Raw genomic sequence first — 15,064 nt, forward strand, 5'->3', positions numbered from 1 at the left:
CCCTCCCCAAACTTGTGAACAGCACTCAGACATGGTCAACATGGGAAAGACAAAGGAGCATTCCAAGGCCATCAGAGACAAGATCGTGGAGGGTCACAAGGCTGGCAAGGGGTACAAAACCCTTTCCAAGGAGTTGGGCCTACCTGTCTCCACTGTTGGGAGCATCATCCGTAAGTGGAAGGCTTATGGAACTACTGTTAGCCTTCCACGGCCTGGACAGCCTTTGAAAGTGTCCTCCGGTGCCGAGGCCAGGCTTGTCCGAAGAGTCAAGGCTAACCCAAGGACAACAAGGAAGGAGCTCCGGGAAGATCTCATGGCAGTGGGGACATTGGTTTCAGTCAATACCATAAGTAACGTACTCCACCGCAATGGTCTCCGTTCCAGACGAGCCTGTATGGTACCTTTACTTTCAAAGCGTCATGTCAAGGCTCGTCTACAGTTTGCTCATGATCACTTGGAGGACTCTGAGACAGACTGGTTCAAGGTTCTATGGTCTATGGTCTCCACACACGTGACGTTTGGAGACTGGATGGCACTGCATACGACCCCAAGAATACCATCCCTACAGTCAAGCATGGTGGTGGCAGCATCATGCTGTGGGGCTGTTTCTCAGCCAAGGTGCCTGGCCATCTGGTCCGCATCCATGGGAATATGGATAGCACGGCCTACCTGGAGATTTTGGCCAAGAACCTCCGCTCCTCCATCAAGGATCTTAAGATGGGTCGTAATTTCATCTTCCAACAAGACAACGACCCAAAGCACACAGCCAAGAAAACCAAGGCCTGGTTCAAGAGGGAAAAAGTCAAGGTGTTGGAGTGGCCTAGTCAGTCTCCTGACCTTAACCCAATTGAAAACTTGTGGAAGGAGCTCAAGAATAAAGTCCACATGAGACACCCAAAGAACCTAGATAACTTAGAGAAGATCTGCATGGAGGAGTGGGCCAAGATAACTCCACAGACCTGTGCCGGCCTGATTAGGTCTTATAAAAGACGATTATTAGCTGTAATTGCAAACAAGGGTTATTCCACAAAATATTAAACATAGGGGTTGTATAATAATTGACCCACACTTTTATGTTTAAAATTTAATAAAATTCAACTGAGCAACATAACTTTTTGGTTTGTAAGATTTATGCTTCTGTTCATAAAACCTACTCTCGTTTGCAGTTTGAAGGCTCTAACTTATTTGCATCTTATCAAACCAGCTAAATCTGCAGGGGGTTGAATACTACTTGTAGGCACTGTATAAGGTTTTACACATTTGCAATTAAAAGTTATATTTTAATAAAAGATCCTCATAGCTGTGTATAATTATATTTATACTGAGGAATTACGGTATCCTGCCAATAGTAAAGCAGGAATTAGTTCCTAATTATTTATTCACATAATTGTACAGGTGAAAAATTTCAATTATTAAGGCAATATAAGATTCTGAAGCCCTGAAGTCCTTCAATATCTGCTATTGAAAAATATTAAGTGAACTACCCGACTTTAGGCTGTGTGCCCACTATGCATTTTTTAAGCGTTTCCGCAGCGACAATTCCGCTGCTGAAATGCTTAAAAAATGCATGGTAGAAGGCCTGCCATGTTCCCCAATGATAATGCTGTGCACATGCTGCGGAAATTTCCGCTGCGGATTATCATTGCGGAAAAATCCGCAGCACTGCCCATTATTTTGCGGAATTGCCGCCATTGACTTGCATTGAATCGCATAATATCCGCATGAGCACATGATATCATGCGGTTCAATGTGCGGATGGTACCCGGGTTTGGAGAAGATGATACTCTCCTCCAGACCCCGTGTCCATAGTACCTGTAAAAAAAAAAGGATAAAATAAAAAATATACATTATACTTACCCTCTGATTGCCCACGGTCTTCATGACGATCCGTCCTGGCTTCTCGGCAGCTCACGATGGTCAAAAAGGACCTGCCATGATGTCATTTAGTCATGTGACGGGTCACACGACCGCTTACGGGTCGCGTGACCCGTCACATGACTAAATAACGTCATGGAAGGTCCTTTTAGACCACTGTGAGACACCGGGGACACCGGGCGGCTTGGATAGGGACACTGGGGCCATCAGTTGGTAAGTATAATATTTATTTTTTATTTTTTACCATTCTTTTACGGTCACACTATATAAATCCATGCTGTTTGCATGGATTTATATATTGTGACCAAGTTGACAAGCACTTTCCAAGTGATGCTAAAATCGTTTGGAAAGCGCTTGACAACCTGCATGCAGAAATGCAAGTGAAGAACGTTTCACATCCGCACGTCCCTGGCAGGAAAAACGCATGTACAATCCGCATGCGTTTTTTCTGTCAGGGAGAACAGAAACGCTCAGGAAAAATACAGAGCATTTCTGCATCATGGCCACATAGCCTAAGGGTTGGAGTGATGTTAGATTTCCTAACACTTGTTCAATCCTATATAGTAATTCACATACGGCAATTAGACCTTCTTTTTTTCTTTACTATTAAAGAATTTATCTAGGACTAATTTTTTTTTTTACTACGGGCCTACGAGGTAGTAAGCACCTGTTCACACCTATTTCTTGTATTGGAAGTGCCGTCAATTTTTCTGTTTCATAGTAAAAAATTAGTCCTGGATAAACCCTTTAAAGTTGGGATTTAAATTTAATTTGAATGGGAAAATAGAAGCAGAAATTTCCCCATCACATGTATTCATTTTACTCATCCCCTCATTATTTTCCTCCGGTCTCATTACTCTTCCCAAGACGCCTGCTTGTGTTTTTTGCTTTCTCTTTGAGCAATATTCCCCATTGTTCCTCTTCCTTCTTCCTCCAAGTCTTGTTCGTCTCCTATAGACATTTTCTGAAATTGTTATTCATTCATACTTTTATTTAAGTTTTTTTATTTTTCAAAAGCTGCATCTCCTCCTGCTGTCCAGAGTCTGATCTCGAGTCAGTTGTTGTAGAAAAGTTTTTAATTAGTATTAACTATATCTGACTTCCAGGAGAAATTGTGCCCTGACTCACAGTCATTCATATTCCTTAAAAATGTGTCTCTCTCATGGGTTTTTTTTAAATTTGGTTTTAGAACTTTTGCATTTGGTTATTAACTTTATTGCAAAACTTCATTTAAATCTTGACTGGTTAGTCTTGATTTGAATTAATTTAGGTTTTTCTTCAACTACTACAAAATTTTACTGTAGTCTTGTTCAGTTTTCATCAATACAATACTAGTCAAACACAGTGAGTGATCAACATGTGCCTTTTTAGATTCACCCTTAAACATACAATAGTTCTAGTATTGTGAGGCTTGCTTAAATATCCATGATTCCAAATTATGAAGTGAGTATCTGCTTAGTCCAAAATAATCTAGTTTCTTTTTCAGGCAATTTAAAAATGCTTTGTTCAAGGACTTTTACACTCAAAGTGGTGCCTGTGTAGAGGGTATTCTTTATCTGTATCTTATCCAAAGGCAATTAGCTTTATATATTTCACACAAGACCTACCTCGAAAATTTAGACCTCCTGGTTTGCAACAGATTTGGCCTAGTGCTAAACTGATCAGAGGAGTCTACGGGACTCCTAGGTTTTACCCTGAAAACTGTATAAAGGGATTTAGACGTGGAGGGGATCTGGAGCTACCCTCAAAGTAGTCTTCTTTAGCAAAAGCTGGCATATGATAGATAAATGGATAGATAGATAGATACATATGGGATAGATAGATAGATAGATAGATAGATAGATAGATAGATAGATATCCGCGAGATATATAATTAGTGCTTTGCGTGTGTAGTTTACTGTACTTGTATTTAACAAATAAATAAATGAAAAAATGATGAGGGGACCCCATATTTTTCAGAACCAGCCAAGGTAAAGCAGACAGCTGTGGGCTTATATTATCAGGTTGGGAATGTCCCTGGTTATTGGGACCCTTAGATTCAGGAAACAAGCCAGATAAAAGCCAAGGACTATCAAGACAACAAAACATTTTTGAGCATAATTGGCACCAAATAGAAGTTATTGCAAAGCCCCAAGGTAGTGGGAATGGATCCCAAATAAAAAGCAGAGGGGTGATTTGGGAAAAAGGGAATTGGCACTGAGGAGAAGGAGGAGAGTGGTCGCTAATCAGGCAGATATGCCATGTGCTGAGCACCAAAGATGGATGCCAAAATAAACACAGTGTTTTAGAGTTCCTTAAGTGAAATATACCACCCTTTCCAATGCCAAGGTGCCCAAAAGGCTGAAGGTGTTTTCATTGTCCCCATGCTGTGATCCCTTCCTTTTTTGCGATGAAATGAAATTTAGAAAGAGGTGAACACAGAATCTAGTGTGAACAAACCAAGGAAGCAAAGCACCAGCACCATATTATTCATGTATTGGATGCAAGTAATGATTCACAAGGTAGAAATTGATTCTCCTCTAATAATCTGCTTTTGTTCCGCTGACATATGGGAGCCTGATAACTGTAATGTCCGTGTGCTTACAAACTGGCAGAGTTATATAAGATAAGACTCCTACAGGGAGTTTATGGGATGATCACAGTCAGTGATTGAGGACGGCTAATGGATTTTTACAGAAACATGGCAACTCTAAGCAGCATGCAGTTATCACTACAACTTATGAGACTCCGTTGTGACATTGAGGATTCATTACCTGACAATACTCAGGGTCACTCTCTAGAGTAAATCATGGCCTTCAGTGAAATACTGAAGTAGTTGACAGAATGAATTAATCTGGGAATATTCTGCTGGTATATCAGCATGACATGTCTAGTTAAAGAGAACCTATCAGCACAATTTTGTAATGTAAAGACATGGCTGTAAGGGCACAGTAATACTGATTACATTCATACCTTTGACATGACAGTTTTCTTTTGAAGGGAATTTGTCGGCAGGTTTTTGCTATGTAATATGAGAGTAGCATGAGGTAGGGGCTGTGACACAGATTTCAGAGATGTGTCAGTTATTAAGCTGTGTGCTGTTATTTCAATACAATGAGTGTTTTATCAGCAAGAGATTATCACTGCCCCTGACGCGCCCCCTTGTTTCTAGCTGAATGTTATAATTCCCACTAGTTAGGGGCCGGTCCCCTTTGTGGCCTGATCCTTCCACTCCTGGTAGATTCGGGCGTACGGGTGGCCTCCAGCACTTCCCGTACCCCTAGGATCCACTCTTTCCTTCTGGAGCCTTTCTCCCTGCTCCTCTCTTCCCTTCAGTCAATCTCACCTCCTGAGCAGAGCTCCTGCAGAGCTCCCTTCACTGTCCTCACTGTTCTCTCAGACTGATCTGCACACTGAACTGAACCCACACCCAAGATGGCTTCCCCTTTTTATATCCTCCTTCTCAAGTGCTCCCCTGCACTTCTTCCTCCACCCACACCCACTACATAGTTCCCCCTCTCTTGGTTCCCCCCACTCCAGCCAGGGACGGGGCTCAGCAGTGCAGCAGTGCATCTTGCGCCTCCTGCCTGTCTGGAGTAGTGTAGTGCTGGATGCCGGTGTTGGGGTTCCGGGCAGCACTCTATCCTTACCGGAGTGTGGGATACCACACCTCTGGGTGAGATGCAGTACCTCTGTGGCGACTGAACCCTCAGAGGCGCCACACCAGGACTACAGTTCCTGCTAGACTGACCACGCCCCCACTGATTAGCAGCTCACTAGCAATATACAATGTAGAGAAAAAAATGAGGGAGAGACAAGCGCACATAGGATGATATTGAAGGGTATAGATCAGAAGGGAGTTATGGAGTTGCTCACCTGAAAGGGTTGTGATTGTCACAACTCCAATAATTGCCCATGAATATTATGCTGCTGTCCCGTCGGCAAATGAAGATAAAACCTTTTTTACATATATCGATTAGTAGAAAAAGGAGATTGATGTTACAGAGTAGACCGTGAAGTAGTTCCAGAGTGGAATAGCAGTTTTGTAGCTTTTATTTTTACGCGTTTCGTGCTCGCACCGAGATCTTTTTTTTGCTGTGTAGCTTGTTTTTGAAAAAGAGCTCAATACGAGCACAAACGACGTTAAAATAAAAACTATGAAATTGCTATTCCACTCTGGAACTGCTTTCTTTATACAGCAGCGCGATCTACTCTGTAACGTCAGTCTCCTTTTTCTACTATTATACAATGTACACAGAAAGCTGCGGTGTTTGCGGGGGAAGCTTTCTGAGCTCTGCTACATGTTACTCAGATGAAGTAGCAAAAACCTGGTGACAGAGTCCCTTTAAGTATACATTCGTAACTGTAATACTACATTAATAATACACAGTTCTGGGATGTATTAAGAGAACCATAGAGTCTAGATCATGTGAAGTAATTATCCCCCTCTACTTCTCCTTAGTAAAACCTCATCTGGAATACTGTGTCCAGTTCTGGGCACCACATTTTAAACAAAACATCGAAAAACTGGAGCAAGTTCAGAGAAGAGCGACCAGGATAGTGAGCGGACTGTAAACTATGTCCTACAAGGAACGGTTAAATCATCTGGGAATTTTTAGCCTGCAAAAAAGAAGGCCAAGAGGAGACTTAATAGATTGTCTACAAATATCTGAAGGGCTGTCACACTGTAGAGGGATCATCCTTCTTCTCATTTTCACATGTAAACACGAGAAGTAATGGAGTGAAACTCAATGAGAGAAGATACAGATTAGAAAAAGACAGTTAGGCTATGTGCCCATGATGCAGAAATGCTCCGGATTTTTTCCTGAGCGTTTCTGCATCTCCCTGGCAGAAAAAAACGCATGCGAATTGTACATGCGGATTGTACATGCGGATTGTACATGCGGATTGTACATGCGTTTTCCTGCAAGGGACATGCGGAAGTGAAGCGTTCTTCACATGCATTTCCGCATGCGGGTTGACAAGTGCTTTCCAAACGATTTTAGAATCACTTGGAAAGTGCTTGACAACTTGGTCACACTATATAAATCCATGCAAACAGCATGGATTTATATAGTGTGACCGTAAAGAATGGTAAAAAATAAAAAAATAAATATATACTTACCCTATGATGGCCCATGCTGTCCTGCTTCTCTCCATTCTCCCTTGCCGGCAGCGGTACACTGAAGGACCTGCCGATGTCAGCGTCGCGTGACCCGTCACATGACTATGACGTCAGCGCAGGTCCTTCAGTACATCGCGAACTGTCGGCATGCGAGGAGGAGCGCACCGCGGGCCGCCAGAAGATAAGTATATATTTATTTTTTATTTTATTCTTTTTTTTTTAAAGTTTTCTATGGTACCCGGGTCCGGAGGAGAGTCTCCTCTCCTCTAGACCTGGGTACCATCCGCACATTAGAACGCATGGAATGCGCATCTACATATACAGTGATGTGTAATCCATGCGGTCTAATGCAAGTCAATGGCGGCGAAAATGCAGCACTTCCGTAAAATAATTGGTAGTGCTTCATTTTTTTCCGCAATGATAATCCGCAGCGGAAATTTCTGCAGCATGTGGATTATCATTGGGGAACATGGCAGGCCTTCTACCATGCATTTTTAAAGCGTTTCTGCAGCGTTTTTGCCGCTGCGGAAACGCTTAAAAAGCGCATCGTGGGCACACAGCCTGAGGGTGATGAATGAGTGGAACAGGCGGCCACGAGAGGTGGTGAGTTCTCCTTCAATGGAGGTATTCACACAGAGGCTGGACAGACATCTGTCCAAGATGGTTTAGTGAATCCTGCATTGAGCAGGGGGATGGACACGATGACCCTGGAGGTCCCTTCCAACTATAACATTCTATGATATTGGATCCTAGCAATAGTAAAAGCAAATAGAATAAGTCATAAAAAGCTATTGAAATGACTAGCACTCAGGTTAGAAGACTTTTTATGTCGGAGGTAAACCATATTCCACTTGTAACCTTGTGAAACGTTATTATCGCTGCATACGGAGCTGTCCGGGGGCTAATACAGATTGATGGTTAATAAAGGGAAATTGACTGTATAGTGCAGATAAATGAGCCACATTGCTGGTAACATACAAGGAAGCCATCACTTTGGGACTTATTTCCTCTGTAACAGAGACATTGTAAAAGTCTCGTGATAAAATGTGGCATCAAAGTTGAACATACAGTTAGTGATTGTTTCCTCTTTCTGTCACATCCAGGTAGAGTATCCAGCGTTCCTATAACGTTACCCTTGTGAACTCTGCTTCCAAATGTATCTCTAGGAACATTTAATTCCTTTGTATCTTTTTGTGCAAAGCAAAGATCTCTTATCTTAACTTTTAGGACCACTCTTATGACTAATGAAGAATATTAGTGAGCTGGAAGCCATCTCCATAAGGAATTTTATTATTATTATTATTATTATTTATTTATATAGCACCATTGATTCCATGGTGCTGTACATGAGAGGAGATGAGGTTACATACAAAATAAAGGTATCACTTACAGTAACCAAACTAACAATGATAGACAGGTACAGAGGGAAGAGGACCCTGCCCTTGCGGGCTTACATTCTACAGCAGTGTTTCTCAACTCCAATCCTCAGGACCCCTTAACAGATCACCTTTTCAGGATCTCTTTAGTATTGCACAGGTGATGGAATTATTATCAAGGCATCAAAAAATGCCACAGGTTCTCTCACCTTTTCAATACTTGATCCTGAAAACCTGATCTGTTGGGGGGTCCAGAGTACTGGAATTGAAAAACACAGTTCTACAGGATGGTGAGGAAGGAGACAGTAGGTTGAGGGGTTGCAGCAGCTCTGGTGTTGGTGAGGAGGCAGGTCCGTTGGTGGTGAGGAGGCAGCGGGGTCATGGCATTTTGTAAGCTTTCTTGAAGAGATGGGTTGTCAGGGTCAGTCTGAAGGATCCGAATGTGATAGATAATCGGATGTGTTGGGGCACAGAATTCCATAGGACGGGGGATATTCGGGAGAATTCTTGGAGGCGATTGGGTGAGGAATGTATAAGTGTGGAGGAGAGAAGGAGGTCTTGGGAGGACCGAAGACTACGTGAGGGAAAATATCAGTAGATTAGTTCAGAGATGTATGGAGGAGACAGATTATGGATGGCTTTGTAGGTCAGTGTTAGTAGTTTGAACTGGATACGCTGGGGAATTGGGAGCCAGTGAAGAGATTTGCAGAGGGGAGAAGCGGAGGAGTAGCGAGGAGAGAGATTTTAGTTTAGTTTTTTGTACTTTGTACATATAGGAAAGTGGCTCTCCATTTTTCAACTGTGCATTTTGTCTATATAGCTAACCATGGTCAGGCGCAAAACATTCAGGCCTGACTCCCGCTCTGCCCCTCCCATCAATTTTAAGGTCTTCTGACATATAGTGAGGTGAGCTACAAGAGTTAGGGGTGGGTACACCTTGTCACGATGGGATGGTTTTTATGCTATTTGATCAAAATAGTGTCAACTAAGCACCCTATGTTATTTACATGTCCTATTACTAATTCATTTACTTAATACAGGGTATTTGCTCAGCTTGTTTTTATCTTAGGTTTTGTCTGCTAAATGGCCACAGTGTGAATGTGCACTTACACATTGCACTTATACCAACATGTGTTCTGGCTAATTTCTTTAGTTATGGATCATGTCTGCAGCAGGTCATAACAGCTACTAAGTACTAAAAATGTTTGTCACGAAGAGGTTGAATAATTTGGAGACGATAGTAGTCAGTAAAAGTGACATTTTTGCTGAATTTGGAGAAACTCCTTGTTATGTTAATTGTGTTGAGCTATTAACATCGCTCTTTTTTTTAATAGTTTATTGTAAGACAGCAGAAAGTTTGTAAATTTAGCTAATAAACCAAATTAGCAACGGGGTGGAATAATTAAATGCGTACTGCCAGGTTGCGGAAGTGAAACTTGGTAATCTCCTTATTGTCCAGAAAGCCTTTAAAACAAATGGAACATCCAAAGTGAATAGCGTCTCTTTAGGAACATTATTAATAACCTGATAATTGTAATAAGTATTATTTTTATCATTATTATTATAATATTAATATTATTATATATTAGGAATATTATTATTTCTAATAAATCATCATCGTCTTGGTGAAGACTTAAGATATAAATAAGATACAATTCTTAATAATGTAACCAATTGCCTCTGACACTCGCGTTTCATCCTATAGATGATTTGCTCCGTGCCTTGCTCCCCCCTGTATTTCTCCGGAATGGTCTCTACCATGTTCACAGTGTGAAATTGCTGGTTAGCTCCCATCAGAGCCAAGTGTCTCTCTGCAAAGCAGAAGCACAATCTGCTCCCTTTGTGTCGCCCTGTGAATAAAACCCAAATAATTACTTGGTGAAAAGTCGCATCCGTCCTCGCTGACCATGTACAAGAGTAAACGCAGGAATCAGAGATGTAAGTACATTTCATTTCTTTCTAAAAACCCTTAGAAGATGAGACGTGGCATCATGGGTTGCTTATTTTTTCCTGGAATAAGACCTAAATCAATAAATGACATTCATCGGTGAGAATTACTTGCCGGGCTCTGATGCATTTTGCAGAATCCTATGTATTGGGGAAAATAGTTCCATTGTTACTATGGAAACTCTCCTAAATGAATCTTCTTTATAGCAGAAAAACAAAAAATTGCAAATTTAAGTTTAGCCGAATGTGCTCTGTTTAATCTGGCCTCTAATTGACACATCAGGATGCCGCCCAATGGCTTATAACAGCCTGGTCCACAAATTACAGGCATGAAACCTGCAAGGTCTCGTCCTATCGAGTGATGAGATATGTTTCAGCAGTTAGGAGGAATAGATTCATCGGCTTACAGCTGCTTCCATCTTAATGATACAGATATTGCTCATCAAGGATAGAAAATGTATAATGCTGCTCATTTACATATAGACGTAGCAGAGCTGAGCGTCCCCATACAGCAGAGATAAGTTTGTAATTGCATTAAGTACATTACACACAGATACAGCTGCATTATATATATATATATATATATATATATATATATATATATATATACCGGTGTGTGTATGGGTATACATGTATAAATATGTGTGTAAAATTATATATATATATCATTATATATATCCATATACTGTATATTAGATAGATAGATAGATAGATAGATGTATAATGTGTGAGTGTGTGTATGTATACATATATATATATATATTTTGTAATAGTGCTATATAAGTGAGTAAATACATAAATATATATGATATATATATATATATATATATACTGTATATACAGTAAATACATGTGTATAAAATTATGTGTGTCTGGATCCTCCTTGCCCTTTAAATTTGTGGGCTTTTACCCCGAGAGAGGCAGGATATTAGGCTAAGTTCCCATCAGAGCAGCTGATGGGCTCTCTTGAATTGGCCAATTTAATAAGTACCTTTATTTTTATAAGCATATTCCATATAGCAGTAATAAAACCCAAATTTCACATGTTCATTGTTTTCATACCTCTTACACTGCGGTTTTGTTCTTTTATTTTTATATAGAAATGAAGAAATATATATTTATATATACAGTATATATGTATATATATTATCTTTCTATTTTTTTAATGCATTATAATATTTTTTTGGGTGCTAATCCAAATGCTATAAATATGGGTGGGTGCATTGTGGACATTGCTACTCTCTTTCCTCCTGCCCTCTAATACATTTATCTGCAGTATATTTTACAATACTTACCGCCCCTGACACTACAGTAGTTACTGTTTTCATAATGTCAGTAACTGAAAGAATTTAAAGATGTTCAGTATCAGAGCCAAGTTTTCATCCTTGTGTTATCATTATGTGTCATTTTGGGTTTTGGACCAGACGACAAGTGAACTCATTATTTTCTGCTACAGAGTTCTAACGCAGGCAAAATAAATTGTATTTGTATTTTTTTTTTACTTGTTTATTTCCTTTCAATATTTTCCTTTGTGTTCATTCTGTAGAAGTGGACACAGTTTTTGTTTTTCACTGTATTCTTGCTCATTATTACAAATGATGAGACATCTCCTTGTCTGAATGTTTTTGCTTAGTTACAACCATAATCACTTTCATAGCTTGGTGACATCTTGGTGTGTACTGTGACCACTGCTCAGAAAAGCTGCTGCCTCAATTAATGACTTTTATATAAGGTTTATATAAGGTTTATCAGGATCATATACCTTGCATACACATGGGGTTTCTATATTTTAGCATCAGCACACTAAGAACTAAAACTATGCAGTGTTTTCCATATATCAAGGTGGTCTCCAAAATAACATCTTGATGGCCAGAGTTTATGGACTTTTATATGTTTGCTTCGAGGGGCAATACCCCGAAACAGGGTCTACAAATTGAGATTCTGATTTGGCTTTTATCCTAAGTCATATTTCAAGGCTCTTTAAAGGGTCGATAATGACTTGTAGTATTGCTACTTCCAATAGGTGGCACGAGAGTTCAAGTCCTCTTCCTCTCTGAAGAGACAATTTGCATATTTAATTTCCCAGAGGAGCATGCAAGGTATTTAAGTCTCCTCATACTGGCATGCCAGACCTGACATGTCACTCTCCACAAGGAGAAACCTTACCCCTTACTACCCATGGTCAGTATTTCTAAACTATGCATGATGTGTAGAAGCAGTCAAAAGTTTGGACACTTCTGTTCATGGATGGGTTTTCTTATTGGATTGTGCAGATTGTAGATTCAGACTGAAAGAAGCAAAACAACAAAGGAACCCATTACATTAGGTTCATCAATGTACCCCCTTATTCGCCATCACTATGGTCCAACTCACCCAAACCATCTCAAATGGTTGCGGTTGGTTGATTGTGGTGGCCATGTTATCTGACATCTCCTTCCTTTTTGGTCACATAGCACTTACATAGTCTAGAGGTATGTTTTGGGTCATTGTCCTTTTGCAACAGTAATAATGGTCCTACTAAGCGCAAACCAGATGAAATGGCATGTTGGTGCAGAATGCTGTGGTAGCCACACTGGGTCAGCGTGCATTGAATTTGGAATAAACAATAGTGTCATAAGCAAAGCTCCCCCATGCCATCAAACCTCCCCCTCCATGAATCACGGTGGGCACCACATGTGTAGACAGTAGACACCATCTGCTCACAATTTCTGTTTCTCATAAAGACATGGTGATTGGTACCAAAAATATTAACTATTGATTCATTAGACCACAGAATGGATTTCCACTCGTCTAATGTCCAGTAACTTCTTGTTTGTGGTCCTCAGTGGTGGCTTCTTTGCAGCCATTCTACCATAAAGGTTTGTTTCTTGTAGTCTTCTCTGAACAGTTTATGTTGAGATTTGTATACAAATGTGCGTCAGTTTACATATTACTTTTAGATAATTTTTTAAAACAACACTCTAGCATTTTTTTGTCTTTATAGGGAAAAATAAGGTAATATGATAGAATAATTTAGAGTCTTATAGGTTACAGTGCTCAGCATAACTGAGTACACGCCCTTTGAAAAGTAAAATTGTAATTAATATCTCACTGAATGCAAGAACAATTTTAAAATTTCTGACAAGACTGAGTTTCATACATTTTTTAACCCATAACATGAAAATAAGGTTAATAATATAACTTTTATTACAAAATTTTCAGTTTTACTCAATTTAGTTGATGCAAAAATGAATACACCCCACATCAAAAACTACTACATCTAGTATTTTGTTTGTCCTCCATGACTTCTAAGGACAGCACCAAGTCTTCTAGGCATGGATTGAACAAGTTTGTGACATATTGCAACATCAATCTTTTTCCATTCTTCAAGAACGACCTCTTTTTAGAGCCTGGATGAAGGATGGAAGGTGACGCTCAACTTGTTTCTTCATAATTCCCCATAGGCGTTCGATTGTCCAGCTCAGGAGATATACTTGGTCATTGAATCACTTTCTCCCTGTTCTTCAAAAATTCAGCAGATATGTTTACAACCAATGTCAAGTTGAAAAAGTGCATGTCTACCAAGAGCATGAAGTGATGGTCGCATCTTCTCTTTCAATACATAGCAAAACATCTGTGAATTTATGATACCATCAATGAAATGTGGCTCCCTGACACCAGCAGCACTCATGCAGCTCCACATAAGGACACTGCCACCACCATGTTTCACTGTAGGCACTATTTATATTTAGCACTGCATGTCATGTGCATACCTGTTTCACTTAATGTGCCATTTATGAGTTGTGAACCATGTTAATTCTTTCTTTCTTTCTAATATGGTTATTCCAATGCAGACTACATTTCCTATGAGGCTTTTAGTTTTGCAGATGCGGCAGAGTCTCATTACAGTGAAATTGTTCTGCTCCAAATACTATGCATGAACAGATAGTGAAAGACCAGTGACATGGAACTTCTTTCCCAAGCCTTAGGCTGTATACACACATCCATGTGACTTGACCGATTGCTATTCGATTTTATAGACGAAAGCATTTGGACCCATAGTGTAGAATTGATGTATTCACACATCCATTAAAATCGCTAATTTGGATGTGAAATCCATGAGACTCAGAGCATATCCTATCCTGATCCGATTTTAAGGATCAGAATAAGACATAATTGATCTGAATGTTGTTCAATAAAATGTATAGCAGCACACAGACATTTATACTCCTGCTCATCGTTATTGACTCCCATGAAGTTTAAGTACATAATGTGGAATAGCTCCTGAAAAAAATGTATCAAGTCAAACAGATTTTTTGTATAGAGCACTCATGTTAAATACAAAAGAGCAAATGATAAACAATAATTTAAAACATAAAACAATGGGAGGAAAAAATAGAAAAACCTGAAGCTTGCTGTGACACTGGTATTGGCACCCTTTACATTAATTAATAATTAATGATGTATTCACATTAGTGATTATTAATTTAGTATGGAAACACATTTTGACTCGTCTGTGGTAAATCACTAAAGAGATTCACCTGTGATTAATTTTCGGTGCCCATGTGACATGAATTAGCCAATGAATGATGACTTCAGTGTTTTAGAAAGCCACATGGTAGTCCCAGTTCCTTTGTCACAATGGTGAAGACAAAGGAGCTGTCTGAGGACATCAGAACTGCTATTATTAGCAAACACAAGACTTCCAAAGGGTATAAGGCAATCTCCAAAGACCTTAGTATCCCAGTTTCAACAGTACGCAATGTTATTAAGAAGTTTGCCA

At 39.8% G+C, this 15,064-nt stretch overlaps 1 protein-coding gene across 5 annotated transcripts in view; it reads left to right on the forward strand.

Annotated features, from left to right (window-relative positions):
* The window catches only part of RALYL (RALY RNA binding protein like), an 897,462-nt gene that overhangs the window by 673,503 nt on the left and 208,895 nt on the right, over positions 1–15,064 (forward strand). The window contains exon 1 of one of the 5 annotated variants that reach the window (XM_073679516.1): positions 10,118–10,293. The exons of the other annotated variants lie outside the window; for them this stretch is intronic. Within the exon in view, the coding sequence (XP_073535617.1) occupies positions 10,263–10,293 (31 nt within the window). The 5' untranslated portion in view covers positions 10,118–10,262. Of the gene's footprint in view, positions 1–10,117; positions 10,294–15,064 lie in introns of those variants that run through there. 5 annotated transcript variants of the gene reach the window in all.

Source organism: Phyllobates terribilis, unplaced genomic scaffold (assembly GCF_046119375.1).
Source record: "Phyllobates terribilis strain yellow unplaced genomic scaffold, ASM4611937v1 Scaffold_4__5_contigs__length_816908805, whole genome shotgun sequence".
Classification (NCBI taxonomy): Eukaryota; Metazoa; Chordata; class Amphibia; order Anura; family Dendrobatidae; genus Phyllobates; species Phyllobates terribilis.